This window comes from Ciconia boyciana, chromosome 7, assembly GCF_034638445.1.
Source record: "Ciconia boyciana chromosome 7, ASM3463844v1, whole genome shotgun sequence".
NCBI lineage: Eukaryota > Metazoa > Chordata > Aves > Ciconiiformes > Ciconiidae > Ciconia > Ciconia boyciana.
Window position 1 is genome coordinate 11,814,922 of NC_132940.1, and position 21,993 is coordinate 11,836,914.

The following is a 21,993-nucleotide window of genomic DNA, read 5'->3' on the forward strand; positions in this document are numbered from 1 at the left end:
AAGGAAAGTTAGTGATCGGGTATGGCCTATGCACAGTAACAGGTTTAAGGAGGGATTTTTAATTTTAAAAATCTGATGGTGAAGAAGTAGGTGGTTTTCATGAGGTACCTGGAAGGCTACTCACAATGGGAAATCCAAAGGTATGTGTGACAGCCTTGATTTGTCCTGGTTCTGTGCCCTGTAAAATAAGAGGAAATGCTTATAATGCTTATTTCCACTTTGTTTTTTCTGCTTCTGCTTTTACTTGCAATTTAAGGTCAGGAGAGGGGGGGATTTCTTTTTGCCCGTATGCTTTAGTAGTCCGAAGGTATGTGATTACCTTAAATCCCAAAATTTTGCAGATCATAGATTTTAAGTTCTAGCCACTAGTAAAACCCACCTCACCTGAGAGGCACAGAAGGTCTTTAGTGCCTTATCGAGCACGGCTGCGATCAGCCAGTCACACTGCCGAGTACCGTTTTGTTTGCCTTTGAGTCTAGGTCAGTGACATAAAGAAATTGTGGCAGCCTTGCTGTGTTTAAGCTATATATTGCTAGCGACCTACAGCTTTGACCTAGTATTCAGTTTCACTGTTTCCCATGCATTTACTGTAATTATTTGATTTAAGAAAATATATCATATGTCTACTGCTTAGCCCTTTGGGAACTGATGTAGGAGGGATCAGCAGGAGCTGCTGTTCTTCAGTAGCCTCTGTACAGTCCCCCAGTTTCAGTTGTTTGCTTAAAACTTGTTCCTCTTATGAGTTGTCATCCTTTCAGTCCTGGTGATTTTAGGGAACAGTTATTTACTAAGGTGAATTTCCACGAAGCAGGAAGCAAAATGAGCTGAAAATTGGAAATTATTAGGGTTGCCAGGTGCAGACTTCTAGTTCTTTCTCCTTCTTTAGCAAAGAAAGCATTTCCGAAAGCTTGATTAAATCTCTTAAATCACGGTTTAGCCCAGCATAAGAAAAATAAGCTCATATACCAGATCTGAACCAAGTGACTAAGCCATGTCCCGTTGTGTTGGAATCGAATTGATTATAGTGCACAGTAATCTACTTCATTGTCATCCTGGTCTTAACTGTAGCATAAGATGATTACACTGGATGTGTATAATAATAAGGCTTACACTTTGTATATACTGCTTTAAATATTTTGGCACACCATAGGAAGAACCTTTACGTGCAAGGCTTGATTAATCTTTTTCCTCTGTGTATAGAACAAGTAGCTGCCAGAGCTCAAGGCTAAAACCTATTAATAACGTCTCTGGCAGTCCCTGCCCTCCTTTGCAGTGTATTGTCTTCTGTTCACACCAAACTCCGGACTTACTAGCATTTTGGTCTCTCTCTTTTGCTTTCCCAGTTTCTACATAGCAATTGAGGTATTCTAGCAGATTAAGTCTAGTATAAAAGTGTCTAGTATAAAATGTTTGCATTTTCTCTGTATTTTCAGTGGAGGACAGGGAAAGAGAGAAAGGGGCAGGGGGGTTGTGGGCAGCCCAGCCCCTGCTTTATTTCCTACAGCTGTTAGCACTCACTGTGGCAGAGAAGACCCTTAAAATCAAGTTTAGGGAAATGCTTTCCCCAGCAGCTGTGTCTGGTGTGCTCCTGGGGGGATGCACGTGCATCCAGTGAGGTGGCTGTGCACCCCCCAGGGTGTGCTCGGCGGACTTGGGGTGGGTGAGGAATTCCTGTTCTCATTTTCATATGGGGAAGCTGAAGGAGGGCGAAGAAAAATATTTTACGTAAGGTCATGGGATGAGTTGGCTGCACAGCCATCAGCACCCTCGCTGTTCAGCGTCGAAGTCAAGAGAGATGTTAAGGTTAAAGCGTGGTGTTGGTGCCAAGATAATGACTCTTTTCTATGGGAGGTCACGCTGGTTTATTGTAAACCATTACTGACCTTGAACAAATATTAATCCTGAGTCTGACTGCTAAGCTATACTCTTTATACTAGGGAAAATGATTTAATCTTTGGCTTTCAATGGAAGTTGGTTCCTTTACCAAAAAGTTTTCAGCATGTTTTTGTCAAAAGTAGGTTCATAGTTTGTATTATAGTCTCATGGGTATATTAATAATATAACACAACAAAGAAAAATGGCACGTGGTGAAGGTTTTAAATGAAAAATATTTATTATTCGGAAGGCTTTCAAGCAACTTAGGTCATTAGATCAATAAAACATTTTCATTTGGAAAGTACTTCCCATCCTGATGCAGTGTCTCTTTAGAAGCAGCCAGCATGGGGATCGAGGATCGGTGGGTAGTCACCAGAGCTGCCTCCGGGCAGCTGATGTTAAGCTGCGAGCGTGGCCTTTCCTCCCTTGCCAGGTCCTCAGGGGACCAAAGTGCGTCTTACCCTCCTGTCTTTGTAAATAAGGTTGTTACAAAACTGGAGGAAGGGAAACGGCGAGGGGGTGCCTCTGAGCTGGGAAACGGAGGTCAGGGTCACCCGGGGCCCGCAGCACATTTTGTAAGACACCTCGTAGTAGCCTACGCCACCTTGAAATCTTGGGTCATTGCTTTTCTGTGCCCCTTTCCTCTCCACGCCAGCTCTCTCGCATCACCGAGGTATTCCTCGTAGCCAGAACTGAACCAGTTGTTCCACCCGAGAAGCAGCATGCTCTGATTAAGCTCTGCTCCCCCTCCTCTGAAGCCGGGCGGAAGAGGGGCGCTGGGCAGAGCGGTGCGGGAGGCCCCGCAGGCAGAGGGGGGTCCCGGCCGGCGCCGCTACAGCTGCTGCGGTTCAGCCCGGAGGTGGCAGCATTTCACTGGTGGGCAAAGGAGGCCTGGGGTACAGTGGGGACATTCATTTGGCTAAGTGCTTTGGGATCTTTTTGGCCAAAAGCACTGTGTAAAAAAAAAAAAAAAATTAAGGTCATAAGGTGTCTGGGATTTTTGAATAGCCAACGTAACAGTGGTCTTTTATTATTAGTGAGTTTACAGCAAGAGCTGTCCTGTAAATGAGCAATGTGATTTAGGGATTTCCCCCCCCCCCCCCTTTAAAAGTAGGAATGCTTGAGACATTAAAGGTGGTCTGGCAGCTTTTGCTGTGAGACTTCTCTTCGTGTTGATCTGTACACTGGCTTTGTATCAACACGAGAGCACCACCTCTATGCAGACAGTCAGGGGTCGGCACTGTGTGTTTGAACTGGATGGCACGCTTCTTCACGCAAGAATACAGTACATAGCCTGCGGGATAGGGAGAATGCGATAGACTGTTTGGCTACACAGACTGTGAGCTACGTGCAATTAATTAGAAAAGAAGTGAGTGTGGAATGCATAGTTTGCACTTAGCGTGCATTTATTTATTTATTTATTTATTTAGGAGGGATGGGGAGGAAGATGAACTAATACCCCATAAGCCCATGGTGGACGTAATTCAGATATTGGTTCAGGAGCCAGGTTATTAGCAGGTATGATTGGCTTTTTATTGTGTCATTGCTCGGATTAGCATTAGAGTACAGACAGCCTCAGGTCCTTGAGCTTATTTAAAGACCTTCGTATTTTCCATCAACAGCTGTATGAAGTTAAAGGGAAAGAGGCCATGGGATTTCTCTTTCTCAGCTAGTTTATTTGTGAGGTGGTGAGGTTAATGTGGCAATATCCCATGCTTAGTAGAGAGGCTTTTTGGCTTTAAGCATTGTGTGTGCTCCCTTCAGATTTATGATTTTGACCCCAGCCTGGTATTATCACACTGTCAGTGGGAGTGCAGGGCTGGTTTGAACCTCCAGCTCTTGGTGGTAATCTCTCTTAATTAGTTTACAGTTGAAACAATTGTCCGTCTTTTTGCCTTTAAACAAGGGAAGTTTGCTCTATCAGTGGTTGATTTCCCTGAGGGAGGAAGTCCTGAGAGAGGTTATCAGGGAGAAAAAAGCTCCAGGCTCCACTTTCAAAGCAATGCCATGTACGAAGCATGCATCAATCCTGTTAGTACTGCTTATTATTTCACAATGGCGTGTCAGGAATTACGGGCACAGACCTTTCTAAGGACTCTTGCAGACCTTTATGTGGTCTCATCCCGAGTCAGGATTTTGTGGAATTATGTGCTAATAAAAGCTAATTTTACACATTTAAATTGCATTCTTTGAAATTGCTCTTTTAATTGCTGATCTTTCCCTGACTTCTCCACAGATCTCTCAGAGCCTCCTTATTGTCGACTTTCTGCCAGGGAGCCCTCCATGCCTCATCATTAGGGCTAAAATCTGCCATCACTTAACATAACACACAGAGCTTACAACTGGGAGCAGCCCCCTCCCTTGCATGGGAGCACAGACAATAATAGACACTATAGTGGCAGCACCAATGGGAGTTTTACCATGTATTTTAATGACTTGTGCTTGATTACATTTGCTAGATTGAACCGAAGTTCATTTAGTAATTGGTATGATTCTTAGAGGGTTCACACTTGACATTCCTTGCTCATTAAAGAGCTCTAACAATGGCTGTTACAACTTTCATCTCAACGGTGACCCTCTCAGATATATATCCAGACTTTTTCTTTTGATAAACCACCCAACCCAGCATTCATTAACACTTAACCATCTGCAGCCAGCCCCTCCTAGTACCTTCTCTCTTGCTTTGATGATATAATTAAAAGCCTTCTGTATTATCTCCCTCAGAGCGATAAGTCTAGGTGCGTCAGCTCTGGCACATGCATTGTTTGTTATTCGATTCTCTGTATCAGCTGTTCCACACGACGGGCTCATTTTTCATATGTTGTAAAGATTAGCTGATGGAGTGAGAGATCAGAGGCATGAGAAAGGAGTGTGGCTTTCGATATTAGTAACCAGATGCTCATTTGAAATGGTGATGGAGTTTGCTGTTATCTGTTAGATTATTTGGCTCCTTTGCTTTTACCTGAAGATAAACTGTCAATGAAGCACGAGTCAATGAAAATTAGCATCATCTTTAGTGGCTTGTTATGATAGAGTGCTCTTATCAGGCTGGTTTACTGTGGCTACTGTCCCCTTGAGTCTGGTTTACAGAAATCACAGCTTTGTTTATGCATGTGCCCAAACTTGCCTGTTTGACCTTTGAAACTGTGATTATAATATTAATCTATGGGACTATTCTGTTGCAAATCACTTAGGTGGTCTGTATTTCAGAGGATTTTCATTGTGGGACCTCCCTCTTGTCCAGCATGATGTTCAGTTATTGTTAGTATATTCTACATTGAAAGCTAACTCAGAGTGGTGTTTCAGTACATCTTGTTGTCTGGCTGGTTTTTGTGGGGTTTTTTTTTGTGTGTGATGGAGCTGCAGCTAGGATAGCACTGTGCTACTGTCTGTCCACTTGCACTGATTTTGTATAACTTTGTTATAAAGTTGCTTAGCTACAGAAAAACTTGGTATAATACCTTTGCATGCAGATACAAACTTCAGCCCGCAAATCCTCAGTGTCCTGCGGTGTAGCTAAATAGTGTTATTCCAGTTTGCAGGTGGGGAGACTGTATGTGTGAAAGCCACACAGACACTAGCAACAGAACCAGCATTTATTGAGGGGTTCCTGTTTTACACTCTTCTGCTTGATGTCTAGCCCTTGCAGCATTCCCCTGCCTTGTGTTTAAGGGGGGTTGTGATGGATCTTGAATAGGGAGAGAAGAACCTGGCATTCTGGCACTAAAGAAACTGTGTCCTGTCTGTCATCTTCAAGATTAAGAATTGGGGTTTTTCCTCCTATTTTTCCCTCTTCTTCCCATGTTGCATCCATTTCTCTTTTTTTACATGTTGTTGCCTTGTTCCATTGTTTTGTTCATTTTCTCAGCTTTCCTCTCTGCTCCATTTCTTTCCATTTGTCTGTCACCCATTTCAATAAACTATTATATTCATTACATAAATACAAGGGAGTCCTTTTTCTCAGAGAAGATATGAAAATTATCCCTCTCATAAATACACAAAATGTGGAAACCATCCTCAGGACACAGAGCAGGAGGGAGTCTGCTCAGACTTCCAACTGCAAGACCTCATTAAAATTAGTGGATTCCCTATCCTCTTTGCATAAGGAACATTGCTATTTGGGCTGGCTTCCACAGCAACATCTGGGCCACTGATAACATCAGTACTGGAGCATTGCTAGGTGAGCTCATGTTTTGTTAATGAAGTAATCTACTGAAAGCACATATATCATTTTTTAGTACCACATACTTTACTGCAAAGTGTCGTACTACTATTATAGGAGCTTTCCTTTGCAAGTGGGACTTAAAGAATTTCGTTATAGTTAGTAATATGCTTAGCTTGAATTGCATGGCATGCTTAAGAAATGCCACCTAAATTATAAAATTTTAAGACTTAAACACTTTGGTAGTTCAATGCATTAATTGAGAGATACACTGAAAAATGGCTTACTAGAACACCTGATATTCTTGGTAGCTTTGGTGTTACTAAATATTCAGTGTGCTAGTATTGGTTTACTATATATATATAGTGTGTGTGTATATATATGCATATATACATGCATGCCCAAGTTGTGAGCGATCCCTCTGCTGAGGTAACCAAATAATAAAAGTGATTATGATCACAAACATCTGACCTTAGCATGTTCTGGAATAAGCAAAGTTTGGATGGAATATACTGGTAAGATGTGTTCATTCAAACTTCATTATGAAATCCAGGCATCAAAGGAGGAAGAATGAAAACAGAGACAATTTCAGGTGTGGATTGAAATTTCTCTCCGTAATAGCCTCTGGACTGTGAGTGCAGTTGCAGATCTCTTGAACAGTCCAGTATAGTCCCTGACTGTTGTTGTGTTTTGTCTTTTTTTAAATTTGCAAGCTAAATATTCTCGTGGCTTTTCTGTCCTCAGAACTAGTGGCGAGTGTTCAGACAGCCAGAACACTCTTAAATGAGGCTACAGGTGTGTGGAAGGGAAAGTAATATTGGCATAAAATATCCAGCAGCTTTGAGACAGGTTCCAAAAACAGTTTCCACTAAGACCAGAGAATGCATACAGAGAAGTGATAGAAGTAATCGATGAGTCTTTCTGATTTAAAACTTTGTTCTTAAAATATCGAAGCTATTGGAGATTTCCGAGTGTCTGAAATATTAGCCTGCCACTGGTCTGAAAGCAAAAACTTCCCTGTTTGCCATTGTTTGGCTAAGGATGAGAGGGAGTTTTACTGATCTTTCCCATGTTGCTGGGCTGGATAGGCAAGCACTTTGTAATTGAGCTGTGTCAGTCATTTGTAATGTGTAGTGTAGGAAAGGTGAGCAGACCCCATCTCCTTCCCCTATTCCCCTCCAGGAAGTGTTGGAAAAAATACAGTAGTGTTGTTGTGTTTGCTAGCAGAACATGCACAGCCTTGCATATTAAGGCAGGCACTTAGCCAGGAGCTTTGAATTATTGTACCCTGACATTACCCACTGTAACTTTTAGCACTCTGGGCCCATTACTTTGGCTTCCTGCCCAGTAATGTGCAATTTCCACTTACATAAGAAGATGTAGCAGGAGTAATCACTCCTTGGAGGAGGTGTTTTCTTTTGCAGCAAATCAGCCCAGGGCCAGCAGGTGTAAGTTTATAGACACAGTCCAATAATGGCAGCTTGCACTGTTCTCCTCTGTTAATCCAGCAGTAGATGGAAAGGAACAGATCTGCCTTTGCAAATTTTCACTATCCACTGACTTAATTGCAAAGTCCAGCTCTTGGCCATGCAAAATTCTGTGATTTTCCTTTTTTTCTTTTCCAGGCACCCCAGAATGCACATCAGAACAGGGCTGATGGATGCCCATCTCTACTGTCTGAAGAAATATGTGGTAGACTTCCTTGTAGAAAACAGGTAAGAAACCAAGCAGTACACAAGGTAGTAGCAGGTGTTTGCATTGACATATGGTTCATACCAGAGTTTTTAAAGGAAGATTTGTTTCATTAAATGGGCTAGCATAAAATAGAAATGTAAAAGAAATGAGTTTTCAAAATGCTTTAACTACACTAAAAAGAATGCCGAGCATTATGTCCGAGTTTCTTATTTAGACCTTTAAAAAAAAAAATCTAATAACAGCATAAGTGGAAAGCTAAAATTTTTGCCTCTTTTCTGCATCCCTTGTTTTCCTAATGTATCTGTGCTTTTTGGATGCTCATTTCACCAGGGCTCCCCCATTGTTAGGGCTGTGAATACATTTCTGACCTTTGATTTCCCCCACCACAGTCAGTTTTGGCCTTTGCAATCACCTTTTCTCTCCCCCTTCACATCCACCATCACTGCAGGTGGGCTATCTCTGTAGCATCCTATGTTTTTAGCTTGTGATGTTCCTCTGTCAAAACTCTGAGACCACCCACTGAGAGTAAGAAAAACATCCATTTATGGAAGTGGAGAAGGATCTTAGTTATAATACTTCATGAAACAGACCAAAAAAACCTCCCTGTTTATCTTTAAAAAAACAAATAAATGAACAATCCCCCTCACAGTAAGTAGTTCAGTTTTGGAATGATGTCCCGTTCCTAAACTTTTTATAGTGCTCTCATGCCCATTACATATATTGAACGCTCACTGAGTTCTCAGAGAGTTTTTCTTCCCCTTTTAAGTAAGATGAAAGATAAAGGGACTGACTAAGTGTTGTGGTCATAGTGCTTTTCCTTAGCACATAAACTGACATGTGAAAAAACATTGGGGGTGGGGGGATTTGCGGTAGTCTTGACTGTATACAAATCTGGTGATACAGTTGGATACGTGATTGAAGGAGCTCTTCCAGAATAAGGTTCTGTGAGTGAGTTAAAATTAAGTGGAAAATCTGTGTTAATCCCCAGGGCAATTTCTTACCATGCATAAGAATAAAGCTTATCCGCTACTTTGGCTGGCACAGGGGGGCATTGTACAAGTCATGTTAGTTCCCATTTGTATATGGGAACATGTCTGAAAGCTGAGAAAGCTTCAGGAGCAGCAGATGCTTTAAATCTGGAATAAGCCATTTATTCAGTGTATTTTAGAAAGTCGGTGACAGTTTAGACTTCTTGTGTTTCCTGTGGTAGCATGAAGCAGTGTTTACACCTTTCTTTTGTCATAATACAACATGTAGGACTCATTTCTTTAAATCTTAGCCATCTAGTTTTGCTGGGAATAGACATTTCCAGAATATTACACATTTCACACATTCAGTTCTTTTTCCCTGGTATTTCATGCTGTTTTGAATTTAGATCATTAGGTCTGTGGGACAAGGATGGTCTTTGTCAGACATGCCACAGTGCGCGACACAATGAGACCTCTAAGCGTAAATAGCGGTAACTTCAGATTTCAAGGCTTTATGCTATTTCCATTGAAACTGGTGAGATCTTTGGCAATGTCAGTAGCAGGATTTTACCTTGTATTAACCAAAGCCAGCAGAGTGAAATCCTGCTCTGAACTCCTCCAGTTGCTCCCAGGTCCCCCTAGAACACGTCTACTGACTTTTTGCAAGTATGACCAGTTGTTTTTTTGTTTTCTATAGAGAGGTCATTCCCTGTCTTCACTATTTTATGAAGCTCTGCTGCTTTTCCGTGACAATTCCATGACAAATACATAATTACAGCAGCTAGACAACATTCCTTAAGACCTGATAGCAACATCTGGCTTACTAATGGCAGGTAGCTGCTTCATTCTCTTTTACACACATGCTGATTATTCAGTCAATTGACAGAGAGAGTCAACTGCAAGTAATGTGCTTAACTGGCAAATCTGGGTAATGGGACTTTTGCCATGAGGAATAACTTGAGCTTTCAGGCTCCTGGCATTGGTGGGCATTTGCAGCTTGTTTTTCTTCTCTGAGGAAGGGGAGGACAGTGCATACCTGAAGATCTTTCCATGTTTGGCAGCAATGTGCCAGGACTTTTGATAGACCCTGTGGAATATTTTTGCCTCAAAAGTACTGACATATACATAATTGTTTGGGTTTAAGGATTCTTTTTAATACTTTGTTTTTTAGTCTAGAGAGAACCTACAGTAAGATTTTGCCTCTCTGCAATTCCACACCAGGACTGGAGAAGCTCAGATGCCTTGTTTAAGCTGTGCGTGTTTAAAACTAACAGCAGGGACTGAAGTGAACAGTGAAGCTCTTGTACAGTGCCAGGAAGTACTGACACAGTGTACTTCCTCAATATTACAATATTTACATTGTGTTAATATTTTAACAGCGGGGTTTGATGGCAGGCAGAACACCTTTTTTCATTGTTTGTAGCTCAGTGAAGCATTTACATTTTTTTTCAGATTTTATTTTGACATACAAAAGCAGAAAAGATGTTGCCCAGCAGCAAAAAATTCAGATCCTACAGCTGGCTATAGCTCACTCTTTTGCAGAGGAAAATTATTATTATTTCCAGGTCAAAGAATTACATGAAAACTAATGTTGTTATGTATGTGTGATCTGTTGCTTCAAATGGGATAAGAGCCCAGTGTAGTCCCAGCTTAGCTGCAAAGATCTGGCAAGAAGTAGCTCTCCCCAAGTGAATGTAGTTTGTATATAGCTGCACCTGTAAGGATAAATTGCATTCCTCCACTTTGATCGGATTAATATATGCATTGTATGTAAAGTCCAAAGTCACTAGCAACTAATATGAAAACAGGGAAAAGAGAATGTGAAATGGCTAAACCTTTGTTTGGTCCAAGTATATGAATCTTGCTTTAGGATTTAGGACAACTTTGTTACATGACACCTCTGGAAAAAGGCTGAATTTATTGTTCAGATCCAGAATGGAGTTGTGATACCAAGGTTTTATCATCAGCTCGGCCACTGTCTTGCTTTGTGGTACTAGGCAGGTCTCTTAATTTTTCTATGCACTTGTTTCCTCTTCTGGGTGGGATTGTTTGGAGAATAATAAGTGTGTGTTTGGCAGCAGTGAGATTCTACTACAGGGGGTGTTAGGAGAGGTCAAAATACTGTTTGGTAGTCTGTAACTCAGTTCGTAGTCCTTTAATACATTTTTATGAACTATTTTAAAAGGACTGAATAGTAGATTCTCCTGCCTGAAGTTTTATTGCACTACAGCAAACCAAACAAATTCTTGAGTTTTAAAAAGCAGAGATCACTAGTGCCTTTAAATAAGAGTCAGAGGAAATTGTCTGTTTATTAGAATCCTGTCAAATATGTATGTCCAGACAAAAATAAAAAATATCACGCCCCTAATGTTGTTTAAACCTGGGGAATTTATTTTTGGGGGAATTAAACTGCTTTCTTTTTCCTCTCCTAAGAGGAAAAAATGCATTTTGGCAGTTAAAATCCCCATCCCCATCTATCTCTCATCCACTAGTTCGACACTGCATCTTAGTGAAATTGAGTCTTCAAGGGTATGACAGTCCTACCCTGTCCAAATTTACCCAGGTCAAATGCTTGTGGTTCCACAGTGACTTGGGGAACAGCTGAAGAAATTCTTACCCCAGCAGTCTGTTATTCTCTGCGGCTGGAATTTACACCTTCCCTTCTCTCCACACTCCTGCATCACTGGGGCAGGTTGATTATCTGAGTGCTCCTTAATCAGCTCCAGTGCACTGGCAGCCTCTGCCCCAGGGTTGCCAGCAGGAGCATTCAGAGCTCTGCCCTGGGATGGACATCTTCATCCCTGCATCCACAGTGGATACCCAGCACTGACAACTTCTCGGTCTGTTCCCACTAGATTTGCAAGAGGTCACAGACCATACCCTGCTACCAACCGGATTTATAATGTCTGAACAGGGACTGTGACCTTGATGTGAACAAGGTGCAGCTTGTTTGGGCTGAATTTTCTGCTGATTATAACTGTCTCTGGGGATTTTTGCTGCAGAGACCTTTGGGTCTTCCCCAGGTTCTTTTCTGCATCAATGAAGTTAGAGTTGCTGAGATTGGTCTTTGGTTTGGTGGATGTACCAAGTCTGCCAAATAGTATCACATCTTTGCACGGGAGGCAGGTCAGTTAAAAATCTGATCTCCCTGTATTCAGGTGAGAGCTTTTCTTTCCTAAACATTTCCTTTTTCAGAATAAAGCTAGCCTGAGGATCTTATAGGCGCTGCACTTTGCGGCGTGGGGAAGACGGACAAGTGCTGGCCGTGTGTCTTGCAAGAGCTGCTCTGCCAGCACAGGGCAGGGATAGTTGAAGGTGAACACCTGCACCGCATGATGAACTGCACAATATTGCTTTTCTTAAAACGATCATTACATGAACTGAGCCAGCAGGCTAGACAGAAGCAGAGGCTGTAGCTGGCTGGGGGCACGGCTCCACCCCACAGCTGGCGGGCCTCACACCCCTGGGGTGGCAGCCAGCACAGTAGCCAGTCCCTTTTTTGGCACTCTCCTGAGTGCTAGGTTGGAATCCTGCCTTGCTGCTGCATTCAGGGCAGATGGAAGAAGAGAGTTCTTATTCCCTTTCCCCTGTGAACTTCATCTGTAGTAGAGGGCAGGATCTAGGCCTGTGCTCTGTGAGCCTGGCGCACTGCACAGGCATGCACTGATATTTCTTTACTGTGTGCTGACGGCTTGCTTGCTAACAATCCCAGCAAACCTGCTAGCAGAAGAAATGTGATCAAAGTGAAATTGCATGGTAGTTTGTGTTCTGTTTTTCCAGAATATTTCTAAAGCTCTAGCCTGATGCAATAAGATACCTGATTTGGGGGAGGGCGAGGAGGGAGATAGATATAAAGCAACCCCTTCCCCTGTAAAGTTTTAATGTGGAAAATTCAAACTTGCTTTGGAAATTTAAGTGTTGAAGATGTGTGTGTGTCTATATATCCTGTGTATATGCTTAAAAGCATATGTAATAGTGTCGTGGTTTAACCCCAGCCAGCAACTAAGCACCACACAGCCGCTCGCTCACTGCCCCCACGGTGGGATGGGGGAGAGAATCAGAAGAGTAAAAGTGAAAAAAAAACCCTCGTGGGTTGAGATGAAGACAGTTTAATAGGTAAAGCAAAAGCCGCATATGCAAGCCAAGCAAAACAAGGAATTCATTCATTACTTCCCATCACCAGGCAGGTGTTCAGCCATCTCCAGGAAAGCAGGGCTCCATCACACATAACGATTACTTGGGGTCCTCCCAACACTGTAACTCCGAACATCCCCCCTTTCCTCCTTCTTCCCCCAGCTTTATATGCTGACCATGACATCACATGGTGTGGAATATCCTTTTGGTCAGCACAAATATGCATTTATAATATATGTATGCATGAATGGCACAGATGACAACATTTGTTATATGTGTAGCTGAAACCTGTAGACATGTGGAGGCTGCCATTTTCACCTCTCATTGAGGTAGACCAGAAAATCCGAAGCCAGATCAAGGTTGCCTAAAACAAAGCAGTATGTGGTCCTATGTATTAAGTTACCTCCCAAAAATGACTTTTGTCAAATTTCATCAGTGCAGAGCTTGTCATGAATATGCTACTCAAACCTTAGTTACAAGTTGGGCACATAAAAAGCTACATTTAAAAATACTAACTTGCAAAGTTAAGCACTTGGCAGTTAGGAGGTGCCACAGCTGAGGCTCCCTGTGCAACCTTTGGCTTCTGTATGTGCCACGTATTATGGTACAGTCTCCAGTTACATGACTTTGTACATTTATTTTTTTTCTCTCTGTGACCATTGCTTCATTTGTTGCCTGAGATGCTCACTGAAGGAGATACTGTTCAATATTGTATGTGACTTCTGTAGTTCAGGTGAAGGCCACCAGCCTTACTTGCTGCTCACTGTTTAAACCCTGTTCTGAAGATAAGGTAAATAGTTTCCTTTTGGATTCTTGGTGCTCATCACTGATACTATAATGCTCTGCACACACTTCATTAACTGTCTTTCCAGAACCCGATTAGTGAAGTAGCAGTCTTTCCCCATTCTGAAAGGGGGAAACTAAGGCACACAAGAGCTGAAGTTTGTAGCATCTTTGTCTTAAGTATGCCATTTTTCAGTTCTTAATGTTATACAGAGAGCTCTTAATGTTGAAAGAATCTTTTCCATTGACGATAGCTGTCACAGGGTGACACTGATCAAATCAAAAGCACACAGTCAGTGGCAACCTGCAGAAATTAGATTTACGTTCTGCATTCAGCAGCATCTGTAAACTCCTCTGACAGAAGGGAATTTAAAAAAAAATCAGTTCTTCAGGCATCATTCATTTGCCTTAAATATTAGCAGTTCTTTTCTCTTCTTGCAGCCCTCTGCCTTGTACATTTAACACACATGTTCTAACAAATGAGGCAGGCATTCTTCTGCCTCATTACACAACCTTGATTCATCCCCAGGGCATAGTCCATCTTTACATTGGGTGAAGAAGAGATTGAGATTGGGGAGAGAGTAAAAGTAGGTGAGTGTGTTTTTAAGGATTGTGTCATAATGTGTACACACAAGGTCTTAATTATTAAGGTTGTATAAGCAACATAGTTCTAGCTTTTCTTAATTTGAGTGCCCAAACTGTTACCCTGATGTTCTTTTAAGTGTGTGTATATATATTTAGATGTGACACTTTTAGAATTAATCAGTGAGGCTACTGTGACTCTTGCTAATGGAGTAGCTGTTATCAACATAGATTTATCACCTTTCAGGTCAGCCACCAGAAGAAGGGGTGCTCTAAACTTCAAAGAATATCCAGCTCAGCCTTTGTAATCTTGGCCTGGAGCATACTCTGTTACTCTCTGGAGTAGTGCATGAGCAGTCCAGTTACCTTGCTGAGAGAGAGAGAATGGAGCATGCCCAACATAGAAGGACAAAGGACTCAAAAAATTTAGCTGCAAAACAGGTCTCTTCCAAGCATGTGCAACAGTGTTTTTTCAGACTTAGCTTGATGTAGTATGGGCACTTTTTATGTTTACAAATGTAATGCCCTGATGAAAAGACAACCTTGTGCCAAATTGCAAGCATGGAAGTGCAAGAGCTTTTCAGCAAAGCAGTTGAAATATTTTTAACATGGACAAAACAAAGTACTTTTCCATAATTTTGTTCTTGGAAATAGCTGAGACATTTTTGATGAAGCTATCCAAAAAAAATCAGCTTGAGGCAAACACCTGGCATGGGTAATTTCAGCTGAAACAGTTAAACTTTGGCAAAGTTTACAAACAGGTGAAGACAGAAACTTACAATAGGAAATGCTGGGCAATTTATCTATACGCACCCCAATTGCACTGCCTCTGAAAGCCAGTCATCTCAGTTTTTCTGAAGGCAGATGCCACTATGTGTTCGCTCAGATGTTATGGCTTCTCTGTTACGCACCAGAGTGGCAATTGCATTTTCTAACATAAGGAGATCTTTGGACTTCATTTCAAAACACTATGTCTGTATATCTGAAACAAAGTTGATAGCACATGTCTTCCTCTTATATGTTAGAACATTTTACTGTGGTGTCCTTCCCCCTTTTTCCTCCCCCTCTTCCTCCTAAAAGCATGGTAAAATTTTAATTGTGTTTAGTAATGTGTTTTGCAAATCACCATTTTGTCCTGAATCTAGTACTTCTAAATTGTTGGGTGTACAAAAAGTCACCTGGGAGCTGGGCAGCTCTGTTTGTGGCCAGAAGGAATGATGCATGGTACTGGAAAGGCAAGAATGATAAACAGCAGCATTGTGGTCACTTCGAAAGGTCTGAGTAAGCATTCGCAGTGCCTTGTCCTGGGAACACTTCGTGCTAACGTCTTGCTTGCCCCCAGGGAAATCCACTTTCCCTGGGGAGCCCTCCTCTCAGGGTGCGCACTACAAGAGGCTGAGCCGGAGCTAAGGAAACAAATCAGCTCTTCTGCAGTTCTTCCAGTGCTGGCTGGAGAGCTGCCTGCCAGAATTTGCCAGTAGAGAAACTCTTCTCTGAACTGAGCAAATTTGCAGCAAGCTTTATAGCCAAAGTCAGTATGATTTGTTTGCAAAGTTAAACACTGGGGTTTGGGTTTTTTTTTGAACTGCTGAAATAAATAAGAGCAAATTGTGTGAGGTCATAGCGCTCTGCCTTTCCAAACTGCTTCAGCTGCAATCCCAGAGCAAGCTTCTCTTCTCGGCTCCCCTCTGCTCTGTCCAGAAAGCCTCCGCTGGGCCAGCACTAGGAGGGGAGAGGAAAGTTTGCTGTCTCAGTGCTCTGTATTCTGAGATCTGTGGCTGTGAGAAGAGCTGCAGTGGAGCCACCCTTCTCCTCCCCTATAAAAGGCAGGGGCAGTATGAGATCTTTGAAAACTGGAGGTGCGAGTGACTGGCTCCGAAGCTCTTGCTTGGATGGCTGTGTGCTATGCTGTACACAAAGGCCCCTGCAGGTTTATATTAAGGTGCTGCCCAGACTAAACCAGTGCATTTTTTCTTTTTCCCCTCTAAATGCCTTTTTATCATTCAGGCTGTCACCTGTGTTTCCTGGCAAGGGCTGCTGGCTGGGGGAGGTCTGGCAGAGCTGAACACCCAGCTTTGGTGGTCTTTGTGTGGCTGTCTGAAAGATGGCTTAAAACAGAACCTGCTCTGTGAATACCTGCGAGTTAACATGTGTCAGCCGTGTGGCTGGAAGGTTTCTCCTTTGCTGTAAAGAGAGATTTTTATAATGAATACTTTCCTTGTGATTAAAATGGGTAAATAAACAAATAGCTCCTACAGGAAGTATACTGTGTGAAGACAGGGCAAATAGATTGTAGCTTTCCAAACAAGGAAAAGAAAAAGAGGGGGGAACCAACCAACCCAAGCTCCTCCTTAGTGCATTTAATCTATTAGAATGTGAAATGGCAATTTATCTTTCCCATTTCCTTTCCTTGTCAAACATATCCAGCTGTTGGAGCTTTCTCTGCTCCTTACTAGAAATGCCAAGACTTGAAATTTGTTGATGTCCTCCTCCTCCAGAGTATCATTACCGTTATCATCTTTCCATGGTACCAATCAAGCTCACTCCTGAAAACCTCAGGAGAAAAAACCCTAATGATCCAAACTAGATTTAAACAAATTATGATTTTTAGTAAATCAATTCTGTAGTAAATAAAATTCCCTTTCCTGTTAGCAGACTACCTGGGAGCAGACATATCTCTGGATGTGCTGAATTGGAGCTGATTAACTTCATGAATAACTGCAAATCTTTCTTTATAAGACCATGATATACCATAGTGGCCATATGCCTGAGATACTTGAAGCATGCTTGGTCACAGCACAGTGTTCTCTGCATGCAAGCGGCTCGTAATGCAAATTTTTGTAAAGTAAATGTTAAAATTAGTTAATTTAGTCGTATAACTGTGATTTACAGCATCAGATAATGACCCTTTGGATTCCCTATGAAAAGTGATTGTAGGGAGGACATGAAAAAGGTCATTCAAATGTCAATGCAAATATTATAGAATCATAGAAAAATTTAGGTTGGGGAGGGACCTCTAGCAGTCTCTAGTCCAACCTCCTGCTCAAAGTAGGGCTAACTTTTGTGTTGCTCAGGGGGTTTTTTTGCAGTTGAGTTTTGAAAATCTCCAAGGATGGAGACTGGGCCTTGTCCCAGGACCGTACCACTCACTGAAAAGTTGTTTTCTTTATGTCCCAACTGGAATTTCCCTTGTTGCAGCTTGTGTCCGTTGCCTCTTGCCCTTTTACTGTGCACCTCTTGGAAAAGTCTGGCTGTCTTCTGTATCGCTTCACTTTTGGTAGTGGAAAACTGTAATCAGATCCCCCTGCAGCCTTCTCTTCTCCAGGCAGAACAAACCCAGCTCCCCCAGCTTCTCCTCCTGCGTCATGTGCTCCTGGCCCTCTTGGTGGCCTCAGCTGGGCTTGCTCTGATCTGATAATAAACATTAAAAATTGTTAACTGTTTTTTCCGCTGTTTCACGCAGTTGCAGTTTCCTTGGGTAGCCTTCAGTCAAATTGACTTTTGTCTTCATATGAGATGTAGATTTTGAACCACGGAAGAATGATGATTCTTTTATCCATCTATGTGTGCTTTTTTCTTTTTTTTCCTTAAATCATTGCCACTTGGACAAGTATCATCCTAAGCATTCTTTCATCAGTGCAGTACATTTTCTTCCACACAGCACTACTCGCATGTAAGATAATACTTGGGGTGAAATTATTATCTTACCTTGCTGGACATTTCCCTGTGAGGATACAATCCTTATATGTGATATCATGGCATATTTCTCTTGTAGTAGAAAACATGATTCTCCTATATTTTCTGTTCTGTTCGGATGATCTGAATTTCTCCCCAAGATTGTGAAACTTTCAAGAATTTTCAAGAAAATGTTTTCCTTTCTTCTCCTCTCTGGTTTGCTTCTAAATCTCTTCTCTTCCATACCGTTTCAGTCACTGACTGATCCTTTGGAAATGCTGAGAGTCCCCTTTTACTCATGAGTTGAATTTTTGGGAAAGAGAGAAAATAGTGATTGTTTCCCTACTATTCCACTTTTCATAGTTTTTGTACTCTAGGTGTTAGTTCAATGTCAAATTTCGTTGTGCCTTAGCCAGTCAAATGAACCATGAACAATAATAAAGATGTCTGTAGTACTGTTGCCGACTTTATTATTGCGTTGAATTATGGTGATGGGAAACTTTTAACTTCCTGCATATAGAAGGGAGAATAAATGCCACTAATGATGATAGGGCATACATGCCTGAATAGAGCAGCTGAGAGGTATCTTCATTAAGTCAGTGAATCATCAATAGATAACAACTTTTTAAGTAGCTAGAGTGTGAGGTAAGGGCCCATCTTAGAACACAGTCTTGAATCAAAGTGGAGCAACTACAAATTGCTTCACTCAAAATAAAGTGAAAAAATAAAAGAAGGGAGCATAACATTTTAAACAGCCACAGGACAGTCTATGAGAAATGCTGAGGGCTATCTAGTTAAGTTACCAGTTTTGAAGAAGTCAAAGATGTGAATGTGGAGGAGGAGTGACATTTCCCTAAATCAAAGATGCAGAGATGAACTGTAGCGCACACAGCATTTTACACCAAACCTTTCTGAATGAATACCACCTGGAAAGAACATTATGAATAAAAGTAGGCTTGTGAAGAGAGATGGGATTCATTGGCCAAAAAGCTTCATCTTAAAGTTCTTCAAGAAAGGGTAAAGTCACAAAAAAAGTTTAGTCTTATCACAGGACAGTAGAACGTGTTGAAAATGCCACAGTAAAGAGAACAGAAGAGTTGTCCTACAGGGAGGAGTGGAGCAAGGATTAGTAATCAATAGTGAGGATAGGAATTAATTAAGGTAGAATGATTGCTGGGGAGAAGGATGTAGAAATGGGGATTTGTACAGGTGGAAGCAGGACTGAATTACCCAACAGAGCTTCCAGTTTATCTCCCAGACTGCTGAAAGAATGGGCATGTTGTTAAGTCAAACTGAGAATGGGTCCATTTGATTGCAGACCACCAAGCATGATATCTGCATAGAGAAACAGAGCAGTGATGTGGACATCTACAGTGCCTTTAGTGCAGCCTCAGTGGAGCAGGGTGAAAGAGCTTACCCACATGAAGCTACAGCCACGTCTACATTTTTTGACACCTTTTATACAGACAAGTCTGAAGAGTTGATCTATCTAAATATATACTTGTGCACCTAAAGTTTACATAGTTCATCAGTTTTATGGATACACATCAACTTTATCAAATGCATCATATGCATGTGTTTGTTTAGGCAAATTATCAGAATGCCTCTGTTCAATGCACTTTTCAGAAGAAGAGCCTAATTTCAAAAGCATTTAGAAAAAAGTTGGTAACTCAGACACAGATGGCTGCAAAGGCGGAGGTGGGAGAGAATGGGGAAAGATGAGTTCTGGCAAGGAATCACATTTGGTGCAGGTGCGCTTGTTTTAGAAGAATGGGATGCTGTCTGGGAATGAATGAGATCCATTCCTCAGCAGCATGTACAACCTGCCAAACACCCTGGGTGGCCTCCGACGGCCTCGGAGACTTTTGGTCAGAGAGAAGTTCTAAAAACGTCTAAACTTGCTGGCATTCCCATGCAAAAGCTGTATTAGTCAGGAGCTGCGGGGCGTTCCTGGCTGTTTGGCAAGTGGGCAGAGTTAAGGTTACTTAGATGACCCTAGCTGAGCGTGCGCACGCTTTCAAAGGATTTGAGTATGTAATTGAGGAGTTTTAATTTCTGTGGTCAATTTTTCAGAAAGCTGCCTTGTTTCCCAAAGGGTTTTTTGGCAGAAGTGGAAGTTAGATCCCTGCTCCTTTAAGTGCATCCAGACTTGGTGGAACTTGAGAACAGCTTTTTATGTGGTTTGCATCCATGCCATCCCTTCCATACTTTGATCTGGATCCTCCCTGCATTATGGCGTCTATGACTGTCACTTGCGTGTCGTCTTCTGCTTTCCCTCCATCATCCAGAACGTAGGGACTTTGGTGGTGATTCTGCAGTTTTGGGAAGTCATTCATAAACTTGAGTCTGCAAAGCAAAGCTGTGCAGTTGTACCGGCTTGCTCTGCAGTGGCTTTTGAAATATTATCACGCACGCTCTTATGAACGTTGGGAGTAGGTTGCTGTCAGACTTGAAGGTTTTGGTTAGAAAACAGTATGGAAAGACAAATGAAGCACAAATGCAGTCATGTGGAATTACCTTTTAGTAGAACATTTCTCAAAGTTTCCTTGCCTTCTCCATAGGCTTTTAGCTCCAAAAATAATAAGAGACACTGAGAAATAAGTAATTAATATGAAATTGGGGGGGATGAGAAATATATTTACTCTTTTTGTGATAGAAATTTTGAGAATAGAACAGGACAAATAGAACGTAGCAAGAGAATAACATCTGTTTGATGCTGTGATTGGTGTTGCAGGTTATTGAATTAGGCACAAGTAATTGCCTGGTAGTTTATTGGCCTGCCTGGTTACTTTGGAGTTTTCCTTTATTATAATTGGTCTTGGGTACACCAAACAAAGACAAAAAGATTACTGCAAGATATGAGAGCAGAATTAACCTTCTGCAGGGATGTGGCACAGCCTATAAATTTATCATTTGATATTTTTTCCTTTTGTACATAGTCCTTGTCTGCTTCCTCCACATTCTTAACATGTCTCAGAAATTCCAGCATTTTTAGCAGTGAATCAGTGAGAAGAAGGGGAAAAGGCCTGTAATTGCTTTTTCCATTGTGCTTGTTAAAACCGCATTGTGGGAAATGGACCCAAACACTGTCTTTTAAGTGGTGTTGAGTATGAGGCAGGTGGTATTAACTCAGGACTGCATTTACTCTTTTCAAATCTCTTTCCTGTTTCCTTGAGGAAACATGCCTGGTGTATATATGTGGCAAGGGCTGTTTGCCTGCCTCTTGCATTGACATTTTAATTTGGTCCATGATATAAATATCATTTCCCTAATCCCCCTTGCCCTGACCCTGTTTTGTCTTTTCTTCAAAGTGAGTTGACTTTTTTTTCTTTAAGGAGGGGGGAGGAGATGGGAATGGTGGCTGGCTGCTCTAGTTTGGAGCATTAAATGCTCAGGAAAAAAATCTCAGAGTAACTGTTGTTTCTTTCTTTGTATTCACATGGAAATTTTTAATCTCCATCAAAGGATCAGGAGAAAATAATGTTGAGATTCAACAAGAGAGCTCCCAGCTTACATGGAATTTTTAAATGTTATTTGGCTTTATCCTTTAAGCGATGAGAACCATGAACTATGTACCTACAGGGTTCAGAATTAACTTTTCTCTTTCTTCCAACACACCCTTTTTTTTTTTTTCTTTCTCCTTCCCTTTTTCTTACATCTTTATTGTTCTGCATAAACATGCAACTTCTTTTTGGCCAAAACTATAAGTGCCTTAGGATTTGTTTAGTTGTATTTATGTATACATTTCTAACATTAATTATAAGCACCAGTCTGAAATACAGCCTTGTGTTCTCCTTTTGATGTGATCTGAAGAATCTCTGTTGAAGGCCATGGAGCTAAGATCAGAACCCAATCCCACTGTGTGCTTGCATAGTCATACAAGAAGTAACATTAGCCTGTTTAAAAAAAAAAAAAAAAAAGGCAAAAGTAGGTATAAAAGGGCTAATAATCTGCTTGTTTGTAGTGGGGAGTCACAAATACTATCTGCACCTGTAGATGTAGCTGATTGTGCTAATAATGATAGCAAGAGAGACCCCCTGCAACTAGCCCATGGAGAGTAACAGCAGATTTCACAGGTGGGTGCTGACAGCAGTGGTAGATTTCATGCTTCATCACAGA

General features: G+C 41.6%; 1 protein-coding gene across 1 annotated transcript in view; it reads left to right on the top strand.

Annotated features, from left to right (window-relative positions):
• EIF2B3 (eukaryotic translation initiation factor 2B subunit gamma) overlaps positions 1–21,993 on the top strand; it is a 103,382-nt gene that overhangs the window by 44,787 nt on the left and 36,602 nt on the right. The window contains exon 6 of the mRNA XM_072866903.1: positions 7,663–7,752. Coding sequence (XP_072723004.1) covers positions 7,663–7,752 — 90 coding nt within the window. The remainder of the gene's footprint in view (positions 1–7,662; positions 7,753–21,993) is intronic.